General features: G+C 42.6%; 1 protein-coding gene across 1 annotated transcript in view; it reads right to left on the bottom strand.

The window, feature by feature from the left end:
* The window catches only part of kif6 (kinesin family member 6), a 117,326-nt gene that overhangs the window by 9,461 nt on the left and 87,340 nt on the right, over positions 1 to 20,525 (bottom strand). Inside the window, exons 16-19 of the mRNA XM_080414058.1 lie at positions 9,348 to 9,398; positions 4,827 to 4,911; positions 4,529 to 4,667; positions 664 to 755 (exon numbers count right to left, since the gene is read on the bottom strand). Of these exons, the coding sequence (XP_080270184.1) occupies positions 664 to 755; positions 4,529 to 4,667; positions 4,827 to 4,911; positions 9,348 to 9,398 (367 nt within the window). The remainder of the gene's footprint in view (positions 1 to 663; positions 756 to 4,528; positions 4,668 to 4,826; positions 4,912 to 9,347; positions 9,399 to 20,525) is intronic.

The raw sequence follows: 20,525 nt of genomic DNA on the forward strand, positions 1-20,525 counted from the left end.
GACAGACAGACAGACAGACAGACAGACAGACAGACAGACAGACAGACAGACAGACAGACAGACAGACAGACAGACAGACAGACAGACAGACAGCCAGCTAGTGGGACAGACATCCGGTACAAATCAATATTGATAGACAGATCAATTGATATGCAAGGACATACAGTAGGGGAAGAGACAGATATATATAGGTCAGTACTGATAGATGGATAAACAGAGAGACAGACATGTAGAAAAATAGATTGATAGATACAGACAGACAGACAGGCAGGCAGACATATAGATCAATATGGATGGGTGGATAGATAGATTGTTGGAAAGATATATAGTGTATATAGATATACAGACAGATAGAGTGATACTGAAGATAGAGACTCACATAGACAAACAGACACACAGAACAATGTAGACCATTGGTTCTCAAAGGGGGAGGGGTCCTTGAGGGGGTTCCAGGGGGTCCGCAGCTAAAGTAATTTAGTTAATGTTTTTTTTTTTTTTTTAAACACAAATCTTCTCTTCTGGGGGTCCCTGGCACAAAATATTTTCAGATGAGGGTCCGCAGCCAAATACAAAAACAAAAAAGTTTGAGAACCACTGATACAGACAGACAGACAGACAGACAGACAGACAGACAGAGGATGACTGAGTGAAATGGATCTTTACCTAAACGGTGGTGCTCCGTGTGAAGACGGCTGTAGGTCCTGACCAGGCTGTCCAGATCCTTCACATTTGGCCGTGGCTTCTGACTCAGATACCTGCCGAGGAGGAGTCATGAATTGTCATTTTTAACGACAGAAACACCACAGCGTATAAACTCATGGTCTCTTTCCAAAGGCCCCCCGAGCTATTTCTGTGGTCTATTTACGGTTCCATAACCTCTTAAAACTTAGAATATCATTAATTGTTCCTGTCTTACTCATGTTTAATCCATTACATGTGGCGCTGTTTTCCCATCGACCAGGGCAACGAGCGCTTGAACATGTCCACTGGAACTCAACGGACACTGGCAAGTGTACAATTGTGAAGTATTTTTTACTTTACTTAAGTATTTCCAATTTTCAATACTTTTACTTCTACTCCACTACATTTCAGAGGCAAATATTGTACTTTTTACTCCACTACAATTATTTGAAAACTTGAGTTACTAGTTACTTTGTAAAACAAAACATTAACATTAACCTCTTAAGCCCTATACATACTTTGGCTATTTGAAAATAGCCGATCTACAAGCTCACAACGCAAACGCAAACAAATTTCTTCATTGCAGTATTGATACTTTTACTTAAGTAAAAAATCGGAGTACTTCTTCCATCACTGCTGGAACTCAACTGACACTGGCAAGAAACAAGGCCCAGGCTTCCTGCTTGTAAAAGGAAAAAAAAGAACGGAATCTGCACACACAAGGTCTGTCTGTCAGACTTCCGTGATTTTTTTTTCCCCCCCATTTGTGATTCAGAAATAAATCCCTGAACCTTTGCTTTTGGATGTGAGAGGGATAAGATTTCCTCTTTTCATGAGATCAAAAACACAAACCCAACGTGTAGTACAGGCCCAGTGAGGAGTCTGCTGGTCAGATGTTTCTCTGTTTCAAGTCTTCTCTGAGGGCTAGACTGTGAAACGTGCACGCCAGCTGATCAAGGACGATATCGACGCGCGCACATGTGTGTGTGTGTGTGTGTGTGTGTGTGTGTGTGTGTGTGTGTGTGTGTGTGTGTGTGTGTGTGTGTGTGTGTGTGTGTGTGTGTGTGTGTGTGTGTGTGTGTGTGTGTGCGTGCGTGCGTGCGTTGTCTGTGTCCGTGCACGATCCTGTAAATCAGGGCTTTTCCCCAGTCAGATTTACGGTTGAAAGCTCACATACTGGAAGTTTGAGACTTGCTCGTAATATTTCTTTGGAAACACATCCATGGCTGTCGTCCATAAATAGCACCGTTCTTGTGAAGTTTGTTGCAAACATATATTCTACATTAATGCTACAAAAATGCCATTCAGGATGGAATCACATGCTGGCTCATGTCTTTTCCACTCCACACTACATCGCTGGGTGAAGAAGTTCATTAGAATAGTGGTTCTCAAAGTAGGGTCCGGGGATCCACCAGGGGTCCTTCAGTGGGTTCCAGGGGGTCCCCAGTTCCAGGGGGTCCCCAGCATGATTGATAAGTTAGGAACCAAATGGACCCATACTGGTCTGTAACTCGGAGGGTGTACAAATGTAACCAAATGGACCCTTACGGGTCCATTTGGTTCCATTTGTACACTCTCAGAGTTAGGATTGATTGATTTACAGAATCAGCTTTATTGTCACATCACAGGTTTACGGAAGTAAAAAAGTGGGTGAAATTCGTTTTTCGTGCATAGTTCCCATTGTATCGTTATTTCCATAGAAAATAAAGAAAGGGAAGAAAAAGAAGGGGGAAAGGAGATCAAACAAGACAACAAAAAAACAAACAAGTTATCTACATGTATTTACACATGGTACCTGAGATAAGATATAAAGGTGCGTCATAGCAGCAGATGTGCATGATCAAGAGATCATGATCATAATCAAGAATTTTACAGTGTAGATCAAGGTCCCAGTCTCAGAGATGTAAATCTTATCAAATGGGGGGTCTGTGTGGCTTAATGAAGATCAAACTGGGGGGTCCTCGAAATGAAAGAGTTTGAGAATCCCTGCCTCAGATGAACATGCTGTCTGTGTTAAAGGCCTCGACGGCTAAGGCTACGTGCTGATGGTGCTGCTGTCTCAGTGCTATAATCTGGTCTGCAGATTTCTGTCTTAACCCATTAAAACCTGAGGCCGATTCTACAAATGACTTCCAAATCAGTAGTTCTCAAACTTTGTCGTGCTAACGACCCCCCAAAATTATAAAAAAAAATCCAAACATTTTTGAGAATTCTCGAAAAATGACAAAAATAGCAGATGTACAAGCTCGCAGCACGGCATTGAAATGATCTTGTAGATCTGCTATTTTTGAATAGCCAACGTATGTATACATGGAGTGTTTAAAATGATTGTGATGATAATGTATGTGTGTGTGTGTGTGTGTGTGTGTTAATGTATGAACACATTTTGCAGAGGACCCCACTTTGAGAACCAATGGCATAAACATTCTGAGCTATTTGTAAATGGGTGCTACGGATGCCCAATGTCTGTTCGCTTTTGCAGCCCAAATGTAAGTTAATTTCATTCAACTGAGCTATAAGTTGTGGTTACTAAGTTACAAATAAAGTTGCTAAGTGGTACAAATGAGATGCAACATCATACGAAGAAGATACACTTGCTGTTCATGGGAACAACTTGGGAACAGTCACAACTTACAGCATTTCCATTGGACCACAACGGAAATACGTTTTCGAACTTTCTTGTGTCTATCCTTTTGACTGTCGTATGCACCTGTGTTCACTTGTACATGAGATTTTGTCAATACCAAATTGAATGAATCAATCAAAGCTTGCGGATCTGCTGCTTTAGATACTTTTGTGTAACGAGCCAAAACGGATAGCATGCTGATATCCGATGTGGTGATGATTTTCCATGCTCTCTTGTGATGGCTGACTTTCTCTGTGACTCTAAGGTATTGTCATTCAGCAGAGAATCCACAAGGACGACACTGCCTTCAGCAAAGTCAATCCAATTACTGGAGGCTGGTACAAACTGGCCCAGTAGTAGGCAGCTGGGTGAAAGTGGAATGACATTCTTGCAGGTACTAATCTCCCCCCTCCAAAAAAAGTAAATAAATAAATACTAGCCTACCCCAACCTTCATCACTTTATATTGTGAGTCTATAGATTTGCTATTTGATCTATTTTCGAAAAACGTGGAACGTGACAGGGAACGTGGGTCTGTGGGTTTTATAAATATTTGACCAATGAAAAGTAACTTGTGACTAAATAATAACTACATTGAATCCATTGGAACACAGGTTATTCGTTTCCATTTCCTGAAAAGTAACGGTCTTGGACACAAAAGGTTTCTCCCCGACAGCGTCCCGCAGCTTCATTCAAGGGTCGGTCACCAGTGGTGTACATTTACTCAAGTAAGTACAATTTTGAGGTATTTTTACTACTGGAGTATTTCACATTTTCAGTACTTTTACTTCAACTCCACTGCATCTCAGAGGCTTTTACTCCACTACAATTATTTGAAAACTTTAGTTACTAGTTACTTTGTAGATTTGACTATTATTTATTTGATTTGATTGAACTATTATTACAAAACATACATTAACCACTTCATTTTGGCCATTTGAAAATAGGTGATCTACAAGCTCACAATGCGTTGCCATGCGACACATTGTGAGCTTGTAGATCTGCTAATTTCAAGAGATTTGTATACATTAGAAAACTTGAAATGAGACATTCTGCATAATGACTAATTTTACTTTTGGTACTTTAAGTACATTTTGATACCAATACTTTGGCACTTTTACTCGAGTAAACTTTCACTTGTAACAGAGTATTTCTACATTGCAGTATTGATACTTTTACTTGAGTAAAAGATGCGAGTACTTTTTCCACCACTGTCGGTCACCTGCACGTTTGACGCCTCCTCCTGACTCCACCACTCCTGGAAGTCCTTCTGCAGCTTGACCTTTGCCCTCTCCAGCAGCAGCTGCAGGTGCTCAATCTCCGTCTTCATCGCCTTCAGGCGGCCAAAGGCGCTCTTGTAACTGACGGGAGACATTAACAGCAGAAACACCAAATTCATCTTTTCACCTGCGTCTGCTGCGCTCAGTCACACTGAGGAGGGTCTTGGGACACAATATGAAAAACATTTGGTTGTCAAGGTATGTAATGTGAGTGCTTGCCATCTTCCGTACTGTACTCACGTCTTTTTCTCCCCCTCAATTTCTTTGCGCAGGTTTTCTTCTACGGGGTCCACCTCCTCCACTTGCGTACTGGCCTCTGATACACCTAACATACAATGCAGAAACCAAACTGTAAAAAGATATTTCTTTTACAGTCTGAGGAAGGGATATGTGGCAAACAATCAGGCAAATATACACTCAACTCACTGCAAAAAATGCTCCTAATAGTTCCCCGAAAAAGACTCCGGGGAGTATCTGGTGTACACGTCTTTGTGTTGTGTGTGCATGTCTATGCGTTTCCCTCTAAAGAGGGCTATTTTAATACCGGGATAATGGAAACCAGGCTGTTGCGAAGTGTTCTCTGATGCGGGCATCCAAATAACAAGACAGGCTTCTTGGCGTCAGAACCGGAGAGAGATGTTTGTATACCCTGAACCAGATTCCCCTGTCAAAGCGTGTACGTCACTGGTCATAACAGCCAGCCAGCGGGGATCAAGGAGTCACAGAGACATGCCACCCAGACGTTGGTCACTCTCCGTTGTTCCACACACTGAGGGCTTAACTGCAGCCGCTTTCAAGTGGTACTGCTACTGAACACACAGCAAAGCCCCTGTTGCGTACAACGTTTTCTATAACTTTCAATTGCACTCGGTGGCGTTACACAGTCGGTGGTGAAGAGCACTTCTCAATTGTGGCAGGCAGGCGACTGTGACTGCTTCAGTGAGTCAGATGAATGGGCGCAGCAAGCAGCGTTCTGAATTCGAGTTTGAACAGGCGAGAAAAGAAAAGAAGCTGTTCCAATATTCCAAATTGTAAAACTAGCATGCCTGGGGTGCAGGAGAGAGAGAATGGTGAAGGTGACACATTTTGCCCACTTTCAACCCATGGCGTCCCTATTTTGGGCATGTCATTAGGAGAAACATCTATCTGTCTATAAATTGTAGAAACCTCTGTGTATGTGCGTATGTATGTGTGTGTGTGTGTGTGTGTGTGTGTGTGTGTGTGTGTGTGTGTGTGTGTGTGTGTGTGTGTGTAAGACTGTCCCGGGCATAACTCGGGCACCGTCAGATCGAACGACCTCAAACTTGCCGCATGTGTCCCATATCACCAGAGGGTGCAGTGCCGAGTGGGAATCGGACCAACAAGAACAAAAAAACAACACGAATATTTGCATCTGTCTGTCCGCGGGTCTGTGGAGGACGCACCGAATTTCGGTGTGTTTGGGGGTGTAGACATCAACTTCCCTGATTGGCCACCCCGAGGATTGGCGGAGCTTTGCGTCAGTAAAGTGGTGGCGTGCACAATAGAACTCTATTCCTGTATGCCCATGTGCGTGATCACACAGCGTCAGCAGTTTCTGACAACATCAGGGACCCCCGTTTCTCCATATTTAGTCGATCGGTATGTTAGTGGGTACTGCACCGGGTACTCTGACAACAGGTACAACAGGTACAACAGGTACAACAGGTAGAACGGTATTACATAAGCGGCTGGGGCATGCATTCTCAACTTGCATTGCTATATAGAGTGTTTATAGAGTGTTTATAAAGTGTTTGTTCAGCAGAGGTGGGGACTTGGACTCGAGACTCGAGACTCGACTTGACTTGAAGTCCCGATTTTGATGACTTTAGACTTGCTTGACCAAATCAAAAATAGACTTGGACTTGCTTGGGACTTGAATTCCAAAGACTTGAGACTTGACTTGACTTGAACGCTAAAGACTTGAGACTTGACTTGACTTGAGCCCTCTTGACTTGAAAATTCAAGTCTTTTCAAGTCACTTTCAAGTCACTTAAGCAAGCCAAAAATGTTTAAAAAGTGTGCATCAACTATAATGTTATTAGTCAGAAATCCCGGCCGTCAGTGACACCTAGTATAGTGTTGCCAAAGCTGCTTATTTACCCTAACTTTTGGACAAACTTTGGCTTGTTTTTGGAAGTCGGTTCGCTTGTTTCTCTCCCGATACTTGGCAACACTGGCCCACATGTTGCACGTTACCAAACAAACAACACACCGGCTTCACTCCTGCCGTCGCTGCTGGAACTGAAGCCAGGTGGAATAAAATGTCAACTCCAGCAGTTATAGCTTTCGGTTTTAAAGATTACAAGGTGGAAGACAAGACGAGAAAAGCAGTATGCAAGGCAAGACCTATACTTCACATTAACATTACGGCGTGCTAAGAGCAAACTACAGTATAACCAGTGGTGGAAAGTAACTAAGTACATTTACTCAAGTACTTTACTTAAGTACAATTTTGACTTATTTTTTACTTTACTGAAGTATTTGCAATTTTCAGTACTTTACTTCTACATTACAGTCATTTAGCAGACGCTTTTATCCAAAGCGACTTACAGTAAGTGCATTCAACATAGGTAGGGAACGAAACTACTAATCACCAGAAGTCCTAAGTGCATTTTCTGCAAAAACAAGCAACCAAGAGTATACCTAGCGCTAAGGTAAAAGTGCAATATATCAGCTACCTACTTCTACTCAACTACATACATATCAGAGGCAGATATTAGCCTACTTTTACTCCACTACAATTATTTGAAAACTTTAGGTACCAGTTACTTTGTAGATTTTGGTTATTAATACAAAACATACATTGACCACTTCAGCGCTATATACATTTCCTCTTCTACCCCGGATTTGAACGCGGTTTCCAGTGCAATTGCTGAAATTTCACCATTGTGATAATAGAGCCTGCCTGCTTGATCAGAGGATACACTGAATTTGTGTCAGATCCTGTGTCTAGGTGAGACATGGCCTTTGACATTATCTAAATGTCTCAATAGAAGAGCAGGGAGACAAAATACAACCACCCTGATTGTATAAGTTATATTGTAGTAACATACTCTACCATACAGATTGTACAAAATTACATTATATTCATTAAAAAGGGCCCTTTTAAACCCTGTCCTCAAGGAGGAAATTAAAAGTACAGTATCTGCGTTCTGTTGGCCTGGAAGAAACCTTGTTTTAAAACAAATGCAAATTGTGAAAAATGCTCATGATTTATGTAAATCTTTACATATCTTGAATTAACATTTTGACTTGTTTGGGACTTGAAACAAAAGGTTAGGACTTGTGTGGGACTCGAAACAAAAGGTTAGGACTTGTTTGGGACTTGAAACAAAAGGTTAGGACTTGTGTGGGACTCGAACCAAAATGCTAAGGACTTGTGTGGGACTCGAAACAAAAAGCTGAGAACTTGGACTTGACTTGGGACTTGGCTGTGTTGACTTGGACTTGACTCGGGACTTGAGAGCAAAGACTTGAGACTCGACTTGGACTTGCAACATAGGGACTTTGTCCCACCTCTGTTGTTCAGTAACAGGAGTCTCCATGTCTCTAAAGCTCATTATTAAAAAGACTAAGCATTTCAGGTCGGGATACCTTTATCCAATCAGGATAGAGAACTCAGTCAGGATACAGATTAAACTAGAAAAAGTGCTCCTCGGAGCACAGGTCAGGTAGGTTATTGTGGGCCAGCAATGTTCGGAATGGAAAATGAAAAATCGGACGGATCCATCTTGATCACTTGACTATAGAGATAATGTGTACCGATTTGTGTGATGTTTGGACACAATTTGTTTGAGTAATATAAAAATGTATTCTGTCTCCTGGTGGTGCTATAATAGGGCAACGTTAAAAGGGTGGCATTTGTTCCTCAACGTAGTGCAAATGTGCGTGCAAAGTTTCACCACAATCGGACGCTGCGTTCATGATTTGCGGCATTTTGTTAAAAACGAGCCACTACTGCAAACTTGAGATACCAATCTTAGCAAACAGATCTGTCTTGATTACATGACCTATAGATCATGTGTACTGATTTGCGTGAAATTTGGAGTAATACAATTCTTTTTTTTTACATAAGTCGGCCTCCTGGTGGCGCTATAAATGGCAGGTGTGAAAAATGCAGGGCAAAGGTTTTTCCTTGGCTTCTAGGGATTGCGCATACAAAGTAGATCGGTGCAGTTATAGCTAAAAAATCTTTTTGGGGCAGAGGTTTTGCTCTGGCAGGGAGTGTGTGTGCACAGTTTCGCTGCCATCATGCCAACGGTGCCGGAGATTAGCTGTCCACAGATGGAACCACACACACAGACATGGACGGTCGGTCGGTCGGACGGACAGACGGACGGACGGACAGGATGCCTTTCGGCCTGACGGAGACAACAAGTGAAATTGGAAGTGATGACACAAAGAAATGAGCGGGAAAAAATGGCTGATAAATGGGTACTCTCTCCGGATTTTTGTCACCTACCTGAAAATGTATTTTCTGTTTATTAAAGAGTTGTAGAGATGGCTTTAACCTTTTAATGAAAAACTTTTTGTTTTAACCCAAAAATATCACTTACCTTAACTTTCGGCATTTTCCAAAATAGCAAAAATAGCCGTAGAATGATATACAGTATATAGGGCTTAAGTGGTTAATTTCCAAAAGTGTTGGTCATGCACAGAGGGACTAGCCTGTCATGCTGTTATGTCAGATGTCTGGCAACGTTTTTGCTGCACAGAAATCCACCCACAAGGTGAACTTACCACAGGCAGCTCTCTGCATCCTACGCACCTCCAAGTGCTTCTTCAACTCATCTGAGAGGGGGAAGAAACAAGAGGAAATGAATGGGAGTGAAACAGAGACAGACATTTAGATTTTCCAAACGTTAAATGTGATTGCATTTATTGCAATCTGTCTGACGTTGGCTCTTTTCATATTTTCCTACAGATGACATTCATACATCACAGATGAGTTCATATGGAGCATTAACCTCTTCAGGTCCAACTCATGTAAATGACAATGATTTGAAAACGTGGATTTGATAAAGCTACAGTTCGTAAGTTTTATGTCATCTCCAGACGGAAAGAGGTAGTTGCAACTGTTAACAGCCGGGATTCGAATGCCAGGTCTCCCACGTGGGGAAACCAAACATCTACTCCCTCAATCCGCCTTCAGTTTGGCCAGGGGAGATATTAGGCGTATGAGCTTCAGGCAGGGTTACTTGTCAACCAGTAAGAATCCTCCCCGACACCAGGATCTACATTTCTCAATGGAAGAGAAGGGAGCCCTTTGCCATCGTGGCCGGGGACGCCCATCTGAAAGGATTTGTGTTAAATTTTATAAATAAATTATGTTTTTTTTATAAATAAAAATACACTTTTAAAAGATTTTTCAAATATTTAATTTGAACTATTAACTTGCTGGGGACCCATTTGAATGCCTTTTTCTTTAAAAAAAGTATTTTGTTTTATCTATTTATTTATTTATTTACTGCCATTACAAGTTGTGGATTGCAGCTTTAAAAAAGGGATTTCAACAGAGCCATCTGTGCTCAGAATCAGATCCATTCCATGCACCGGTGAACGGCATGGGGTCCAAGTGGCCAGCGGTGCAGCGTGACCTCGGCTCTAAAATACAGCCAATCAATACAATACAGCCAACAACAAGATCTGTCAGCTCACCAGGTCCTCCGACACACATCTATTACGTCCACAGTGTCTCTCTCTACACAAACACACTGCTGAGAGGGAGGAATTCATGGAAGACACACAGCAGAGCTTTGCGGGGATGAACCTGTGATTGGGGTCATGGTGTGGGAGTGTGTGTGTGTGTGTGTGTGTGTGTGTGTGTGTGTGTGTGTGTGTGTGTGTGTGTGTGTGTGTGTGTGTGTGTGTGTGTGTGTGTGTGTGTGTGTGTGTGTGTGTGTGTGTAGGCCTAATTGTATTACTATACTTGTGAGGCCCAAATGTCTAGCAGTAATGTCCAAAAGTATAGTAGAATTTGAGAAATAGACAGAGGACCAATTCCCTGATGCTCACAAGAAAAACGGTTGTTTTATGGTAAATGTACAGTTGAGGTTTACAATTAGGAAAAGAGGTTAGGGTTAGGAAGAAGCATTTAGAGGTTAGGTTTAGAGTTATGCCTGATTTATACTTAGTGTAGATCAACTAATTTCATCTTTGGGGTTGTGAGCATTGTGAGCTTGTAGATCGGCTATTTTCAAATGGCCGAAATATATATAGGGCTGAAGTGGTTAATGTATATGTTGTAATAATAAACAAAATCTACAAAGTAACTGTAACTGAAGTTTTCAAATAAATGTAATGGAGTAAAAGTACAATATTTGGATCCGAGATGTAGTGGAGTAGAAGTAAAAGTATTGGAAATACTCAAGTAAAGTACAAATACCTCAAAATTATACTTGAGTAGAGTACTTAAGTAAATGTACTTTCCACCACTGTGTTCGTGCGTGCGTGTGTGCACGTGTGTGTCTGTCTGTGTGTGTGTGTGTGTGTGTGTTGGCCGGAGGCAGCAGCAACAGCAGCATCGTGCTCCAGAATTAAACACTTTGACAGCCTTCTCCTTGAAGAGCGTCGGTGTCTCCGGTGATGCTCCAGGAAGGAACACGGGGGCGGCACCTTGGATCCACACGAGGACGGACCCGTTGCCTCTCATGTGGCAGATATACAGGGACAACACATGGGTAAGTCATCTGCACGGCAGCACTATCCTGAGCGCTAATTTAAAGCTACCCTCTGGAACTTTCCTTCTTTTTTTTTTACCCCACATTTGAACCCACGGTCTCCTCCTGTGCAAAGTGCTGAAATGTTAACCACTGAGCTGATAGACTCTGCCTGCTTGCCCCGTGGGGAAGAAGAACTTGAATTTTGACCTTCAGACGGTACCACCTTGCCACCCGGTCGTGTCAAACCAGACACATAATCGAAATGTCTCAATAGAAGATACAGCGTTGATTGGACAAACATAACATTGTAGTCACTAGTACAGCTTTAACTCTGAGGGTGTACAAATGGAACCAAATGCACTTGGTTCTATTTGTTACACCCTCAGAATTACACATGGATACATTAACACTGTATTTGAATGTGTACAGAGCCTCCCTTCCCAGCATTTCATCCCAGTAGAATCAATTGAGTCACCCGGGGAAAAACTGACAACTATGTCAACAATAACTAGGCAGGGATATAAATTTAGTTCACTTTTGCGTCAAATAAAAGTAATGTTTTTTGGTTCAAATAAAATAAAATACAACTTTATTTATATAGCACATTTACAACAATCAAGATTGACCAAAGTGCTGTACATGGAGGGTAGCAACAGAAACAGGCCTGTGCAACAACATAGTCACAGGACAAAGCAAAAAATAAAATAAAACATGGTTGGGGGGGTTAAAAAGTGAAACAGGACAGGAGTCTCCGTGTCTCTCCAGCCTTTAATAAACAGTAAATAAATATTCAGGTGGGATACCAGTTTCGTCCAATCAGGAGAGTGAACACCAACAAATGGCAAGAATTTTGACCTGATGGTCAAGATTCAATTTATCCCCTGAGCAAGCAGGCAGGCTCTATTAGCTCAATGGTAAAAAATGTCAGCACTTGCGCTGGAATCCGGGTTCAAATCAAATAGTGCTACATCACAATCATTTTAACCACTTTATCCATTTAGATGTTGGCAGAAATAGCAGATGCACAAGCCCACAGTGTGTCACGAAAAATATTGAAAATGTTGAATAATAATTTTACATAAATATTCTCTTCTGGCGCCAATTACATATCATTTTGGGGGTCCTTGACGTGAAAAGGTTTGAGAACCACTGCTATAGAGCATTTCGGGGGTGAGAGATTTCTCTGCAGTCCCTTAGGTGTCCCACAGTTGTGGAACTCACTGTACTGCAGTTGTTTCTGTAATAACGGTCCTGTTGCCAATCAAAACGACCATGTCCAAGGTCTCATGATGAGACATCCAGACGGAATAATAATACACCAAAGAAAATGATGGAAATAAGGTTCAGCTTGTATCTTTTGTAGATGCATTGGACTTTATCATTTACAACTGAACGGGTATTTCTTTTAAAAATAATTAATTTGCAATACTGTAGCTGTGACTACAGTACATACGCGTATGCATCCACACATTCTTGGTAAATGCCCTATATCTCTATAGCGCCTTTTCTTCAAAGTACTACACAATGTCAAGTCAAGTGCATTTTATTTATAAAGCACATTTAAAAACAACCAAAGTCTGACCAAAGTGCGGTACAGCACACAAAAAAGCGTCAAAAGTGCAGCGCATTACTGTACATTCATCTATTCACACACACATTCACACACACAGACGGCGAAGGAAACCATGCAAGGCACTATCCTGGCCATCGGGAGCAGTTAGGGGTTCGGCGTCTTGCTCAAGGACACTTCGACACAAAGCCAGGAGGAGCCGGGGATGTAATCGGTTCCCAGATGGCTGCTTTACCTCTTGAGCCCCCCCCCCCCACACACACACACACACACACACACGCCAAATTTTTGTGGACCGTCCGACTGACCGACCGACCGACTGGCCTTAGAGCTGCTGGTCGCTGTGCCCAACACCACAGAGGTAAATCTATCTTTCAAGACTCTGTACAAAGTCTGTGAATCAAAACGCAGGCCACAATTGAAGGTTATTGCAGACAGCGCTGACAAGGATTAACGGCGCAAGACCTTGCAAACGACACCGACATAAGTAAGTGTTTTGCCAGTGGAGCTTGAGACCCCCTCACAAAGTCGTACTTTTCGTTGGATACGGCGTGAGGAGATAGGGTAGCTCGAGATCCTGTTTGAACCGAGGCTCCCTGTGGCTTGACAGTGTGGTCAGGTGGTCTGACCCAGTCTTACCTAACAGACGCCAGGGTCTTCAACAGCCATTTCGTTGCTGTCGGGCAGAAACCTCTTAACTCCATAGTTTAACTTTTTGCGTTTTTCGTAAATTGACGCCCGACTTGATCATACTACATGCGTCACACAAAAGCATCAAAAGTAGCAGATCTGCAAGCTCGAAAGGCGGCGCGAAGCGTCGCGTTTCGAGCTTGCAGATCTGCTACTTTTGCTATTTCTGGAATTCGAATCCTGAATAGTAACAGGACATATGAGGTTTCCACCCGGCAGAGACGGTTTCCGAAGTGCACCCGAGAGGCAGAAACAACCTTCTCCGATCCTATCCGATGCCGAACCCTCGTCTGATGTACGGCCTCTTCCTTTCCTAATAAAATAACAGGATTAAGAAACACTTAGCGGCACCACTGAGTGGTTTGAACCCACCCTGACCTAGCGATGCTGACAGAGTGAGAAAGTGCAGGGAGCAGGCTACAGCCAGAAAGAAAAACACATGGGGCCAAAAAGACTACCGGTGTGGCTTACAGCTGCCATGTGCATAGAACCATTATTTAGGGTGCTCAAAAGGCCATCGAACTACCAACCATAATTCTCTGCATTCTGTCACCCTAGTCAATGTCGGTGGTTCAATAAGTGCAATTATGTTAATTTTTGGGGGGATACTCCATGTACAGTAACAGAAAACTTCAGACATGCTGTTTTTCAGATACGTTTGGTATGTGTAGGGGCGGCTCAATTCTCTTTTTTATGCAAATCCGTCAGAGATCTATTCCTACAGTATATATAGTTGCTGTCAGGCAGAAACCATTTCTTTCATAAATGAAAGTCCTATTTTATACTTTGCCATATGACAGTGTCGCGCAAGAGTAGAGAAAATAGGCAATCTACAACCTCATAGCGCTTTGCATGACACATTGTGCACTTTCTTTTTAACTAGAGGTTTGGGCCGCATGCCCTCACACCTACGCCGCACCGCAGATCCGACTGATATGCCCATATATGGCCGTATCAGAGAAACCCCAGGGGACACATACCTGTACGCAAATCTGTGTTGTTCATCGTCATCATCATCTTTTTTTGATGAATTAAAAACGACACATCTGATAATAAATGGTTTCTGTAGTGTCTGACATCAGCGCATGTTGAAAATCTAATCTCCATATAATGTGCATTTGGTTTATGTCGTGTATGTTGGAGTTGAACGTTACTTTGGAGAAGACCCTTACAGTTGGGTGAGAGCCGACACTCAGCATGAATGAGTTTTGTGGAGTGTTCAGATCGTATTCAGGATCGTATTCATCTACGTGAGCCATGGGTTCATGATGCCAGTGAAGGTGCAGCACGGCGGCCAGACGCAGACGCGCCATGGGGCCATCCGCCATTCCACAGATCTGATAGGCCAGCTCTATGGGTCAAAAGTTCTCATGCAGTAAGGGTGGCTGGGTGCACGTGCTGCACCCCACCCTGGAGCTGTGGACCCTCAACCTGCCACATCGAAACACAGATCCTCTTCTACACCAATGGTTCCAAAACTGGGGGTCGGTGATTAACTGTGTGTGTATGTACAGTATATATGTGTGTGTGTGTGTGTGTGTATATGTGTGTGTATGTATGTATGTGTGTGTATATACAAATATATATTTCGGCCATTTGAAAATAGCCGATCTACAAGCTCACAATGCGTCGCGATGCTTCGCATTGTGAGCTTGTAGATCTGCTATTTTTTAAATATTTGTATACATTTTATACATTTGAAAAGTTGTGAAATGGGACATTCTGCATAATGAGTACTTTCTACTTTTGGTACTTTAACTCATTGAGTGCCATTAACGTGAAAGAAATTGAAAAAAACTAAAAAATAAAAATAAAAAATAAATCTTTTGGAACCCAATATATCATTATCTGAAGATTTGCAGCTCCATCCACTCCTTGTTTAACTTAAAACTGAAAAGGGCTGTATCTCGCTTCCTAAGCACTTTTTTTTTACTTTGAAACAATAAAAAAAATAAAAATCGTAATGGCCAGAAATAGATAATAATAATTTTTTTACTCAAGTACATTTTGAATTCTGGACTTTTACTTGTAGCAGAGTAGGCTACTTCTACATTGCAGTATTGATACTTTTACTTAAGTAAAAACATGTAGTACTTTTTCCACCACTGTGGGTCACATACGGGTTGCCATTATAGGCGCATCCCTCCCCCCTAACCCTGCATCCATTCTGCATCTGTCCTCCAGACCTGCAGTTGTGTGTTGTTTTTATACACAACTGCCATTGGCCAGGGTCCATGATGTCCCAATGTACACACTCAGTGGATGATGGAGGGCAAAGAAAATGAGTGTGGGAGCCAGGTTATGAATTATGTGCATTTGATGGGGGACAGGGGCCCCCAAGGGCCCGCGGTGGTCCACCAACCGCCCCGACCGACTGACCCACCCGTTAGGCAATTTTAATATAGGATAATAAGATGCCCAAAATAGGGCTTGCCAGGTTGAAAGTGGTTATGTCTGCCTGTAGGTTTGATAAAATATTTAACCCATGAAAAGTATTAACCCATTAAGACCGGGAACGCATCTGTGTCATTTTCAGGTTTCTTTGGCTATTCAAAAAAATAGCAGATATATAAGCTCATTGTGCTGCACCTAGTGCCGCGCTATGAGCTTGTAGATCTGCTATTTTTAAAAAATCGTGAACATTTGTAACATTTGTAACATTTGTAACTCAAATCTTTGCTTCTGGGGGGTCCCTAGAACAAAATATGTACTGTTCTCTTTTAAAAATATATATATTTAAAGATTTGCTCAGAAAATAGCAGATCTACAAGCTCATAACGCGGCACTCGGTGCCGCGCTATGAGCTTGTATATCTGCCATTTTTTAAAGCTATTTTTTGATGCGTCCCCGTATTGAATGGGTTAACAAGCTTGTGACTAAATAATAACTACATTGGATCCATTGGAACACAGATTCTTTTTTTCCCCCCAGTTTTGGAGATTTCTGCCCGCCGATAGTGACAACATGAAAGCAGTAACGATGGCATCTATCCAGTAATGCTGAGCTGTGCTGACAGGAGATGTCAACACAACCCATGGTGATGAACATTGCACACAGTATGAGATGCACACACATTGTAAAATGCATCGGCCAGCCTGTCACGTTGCAAACAAACACTAGAAAGGTTCTCAAAGTGGGGTCCGGGGACCCCCAGGGGTCCTTGAGGGGGTTTCCCCAGCTAAATGATTGATTGATAGTTGGGAACAAAATGGACGCTTACAGCTCCGCTCTGGGACCCTTGCAGGTCCATTTGGTTCCATTTGTACACTCTCTGAGTTATAGACCTGTAAGGGTCCATTTGGTTCCATTTGTACACTCTCAGAGTAATGGGGGCCTGTGCCCTAATGCATACAAAACCGGTTGGGGTCCTTGGAATCAAAAAAGTTTCAAGAACCACTGCTGTGGCCACTTCAATTTGAACTTTCCAGAAGCTCAAGTGTTTGCATGCACACCATTTATCAGGCCCTGGCGCTAAGTGGAACGTCATGTGATCGATGGTCCAGCTGAACAACCCTGCATGGTCTTCTGTTATCTATTCCATTGTAGTAATATCAGGGGGAAAACACTGGACTCTCCATTAGAATAAGCTCTCTGTGTTGGATATCTGTGGGCCGCCACTCAACACAACACGAGGATATCTCATTGATTAAAGTCAAGCAAATCAACCACATGAAGCCTAGAGTCACAATGCCATCTGTGACAGGGTGTGTGTGTGTGTGTGTGTGTGTGTGTGTGTGTGTGTGTGTGTGTGTGTGTGGGCCGGAGACGCTGTGACCTACAGAGTGATATGCTTGTTGTATCACGAAGACAAATGCCATGATTTCGTGAATGTAACCTTAACTGTACCTTTAATATTTGTGTCCTTGTATGCTCTCCTTTATACATGAATAAATTGTTAAAATGTGTCTCTGTCTGTCTGTCTGTCTGTCTGTCTGGAGCTAATCTCACAAACTGCTGGACTGACCAGCGCCAAATGTCTTGTGCACGCCGCCAATAGGCCACAGAAGTACCTCCACTAATTATTTTCAAGTATGTTTTATACTTTTTATAATATTATATAAATATTTAACAGAAGTCAATGGAGCTGTGATTTCGCTGAAACCTTGCCCACATTTGGAGCCATACGTCACAGATAATATGTCATAGGCGACTGATGTCATACATGAGTGATGTAACAGGCTGGTCACATGAAGAGATCCACTGTGGAGCCAAAGTCCAAGATCTACAACTGAGCCGTTTCTATGTGGATCCCGAGATCCACATAATTTCCTGGATTTAAATGCATTTCTTTTTATTTAAAAAATAGCCCTACTCGCCGATCTACAAGCTTGTAGATCTACAAGGGTGTAGATCGGCTATGTTCGCTATTTGACGCACAACAAATTACATAGCGTTTTTAAGTGGTTAAGAACGTCATTACCTCAAACTAAAACAGCTCTCCAACCTCACCGGCCGCTCCGATCTTGACAGGCATGAGAAACATTCCCGTGAAATGATCGATTTGCATACGTGTCGTCTGGTAAGCGGTGTGCGGTGCGCTCCCTGCAATCTTTCATTACCTTCAGCCCCTCCGGTCGGTTCGCTCTTCCAGAGCGAGGCTGCGGACGAAAGAATGAAAACGCCACGACGTCTTCCAAACCACGCAGGGTTTCCCCCCCACAACTGTCAGGAGACATGCCGCGGTCATAAAGGGCCGGTTTCATGCTATAAGCCTCGACAAATATTTGCCGATTCCTGTGGCCCGGAGGTTAAACGCGATACACCGCACCGTTACCACAGAGACATCCAAAGACCATCTATATGTACAATATAGGCCTTTTGGTCCTCCATATATCATACTGCAAGTCTCTATGAGGGGCAAAGTATATCGTCCAAAACCGTTACTTTTCAGGAAATGGACCGAAAATGTTCAGAAATAGTGAAAATAGCAGATCTACAAGCTCGCAATGCGTCGCATTGCTTGACACTCTGGTACATGACGAAGTAGGGCATCAAATGAAATTTTGAGATATAAGGTTTCTGCTGACAGTGACGATATATTGCTATACAGCGGTGGTTCTCAAACTTTTACATACCCCCTTAACTCTGACGGTATACAAATGGAACCAAATGGACCCGTTAGGGTCCATTTGGTTCCATTTGTATACCGTCAGGAGTTACAGACCTATACGGGTCAATTTAGAACCCCCTGACGGAACCTTGAGAGAGTCCCTGAACTCTACTTTGATAACCACTGCTATACAGTCCATCAGTGAATGTCTGTATGTGAACGTCATGGATAGGAGCTTATCAAGGTACACAAATGCAATCTGACAATAGTAGCTAATCATACACATTTGTAGTACAGCATATGTTATGAGCTCAGTCAGTGGCCTTGCGGTTAAGAGTGTCCGCCCTGAGATTGGGGAGGTCGGGTTCGATTCCCCGGCCGGGTCATAAAGGCTATAGAAATGAGGCCCAATGCCTCCCTGCTTGGCACTCCAAGCATTATGGGCTGGATTGGGGGTATAGTCCCTGCGACATACAGCACTATAGCGCCATGTCCAGGGGGTGTAATTGTACCGGACTCTCTCTTACCCAGGTGTTTCGCCCCGGTGGGGGGTGGTTTTGAGATTAGATTTAGGCATAGTGTTTGTGAGGTTAGGGTTGAGGTTAGGTTTAGGCATAGTGTTTGTGAGGTTAGGGTTAGGGTTGAGGTTAGGTTTAGGCATATTTTTTGTGAGGTTAGGGTTAGGGTTGAGGGTAGGTTTAGGCATATTTTTTGTGATGTTAAGGTTAGGGTAATAGGTTTCCGCATATGACCACACCCACCTGGGCGAAACACCAATGGAAGAGGGAATCCCGTACTTGTACATCATGGCTGGGGGATGTACTTGAACATCAAGCCGCCTCGCGCTACAGAAACAGGAGATGGGCTCCCATGCCCCTATGGGCCACATGGCTCTGAGACCCTTGGTTCCCTAAGGCTACAATTACCACATACTAATGTTATAAGACATTCTATTAGCACCCAAGATGGGACGCTTGACTAAACACAGCATGAGGGATAAGGCTAAATGGAGGGAATGGTTCTGCTGTCTACATCGTGTTCTCATGGGTTGGCTCTTGCTCCGAGCGAGGATAGCATTGTCTGGGACCACATGTTAAGGTAAGCACGCGGCATAAACCATTCTTACGAGCAGCTGACAACATTAGCCCTGCAAATAAATTACAGACACAATCACATCGTACAGCATGGCCCGGAGTGGTTTTGAATATTCACCCAGGCCTTTAGTGTCTGCTACCCATAAAGAGTGCAGGCAAGGGAGAAATCCTCGGGACATTGCAACTTACGGAGGTGTTTACAGCTCACCCCATACAACGTTTTAAAATCTGGACTGACGCCATATCGTCTCTGTCGGGTGGAAACCTCACATGTCCAAAACTGTTACTTTTCAGGATCCAGGCTTGGCCTGGAACAAACACAGTTAGCCAGTGGTGGAAAAAGTACTCACATTATTAACTTAAGTAAAAGTATCATACTGCGATGTAGAAGTACTCTGTTACAAGTAAAAGTCCGGAATTTGAAATTTACAGTAAAGTAAAAGTAGAGTAGAAGTACAAAAGTATTGGTATCAAAATGTACTTAAAGTACCAAAAGTAGAAAGTTCTCATTATGCAGAGTGTCCCATTTCACAATGGTATGCAAGTTTTCAAATGTGTAAAATGTCTAAAAGTCTTTTGAAAATAGCAGATTTACAAGCTCACAATCGACGCATTGTGAGCTTGTAGATTGGCTATTTTCAAATAGCCGAAATGTATATAGGGCTGTAATAATAATCAAAATCTACAAATTAACTAGTAACTAAAGTTAGTGGAGTAAAATTATAATATTTGCCTCTCAGGTAAGGTGGAGTAGAAGTAAAAGTATTGAAAATTGAAAATACTTTAGTAAAGTAAAAGGACCTCAATAATATTGTACTTAAGTACAGTACTTGATAAATGTACTTTACACCA

This window comes from Gymnoscopelus braueri (genome assembly GCF_963280865.1).
Source record: "Gymnoscopelus braueri genome assembly, chromosome: 19".
NCBI lineage: Eukaryota > Metazoa > Chordata > Actinopteri > Myctophiformes > Myctophidae > Gymnoscopelus > Gymnoscopelus braueri.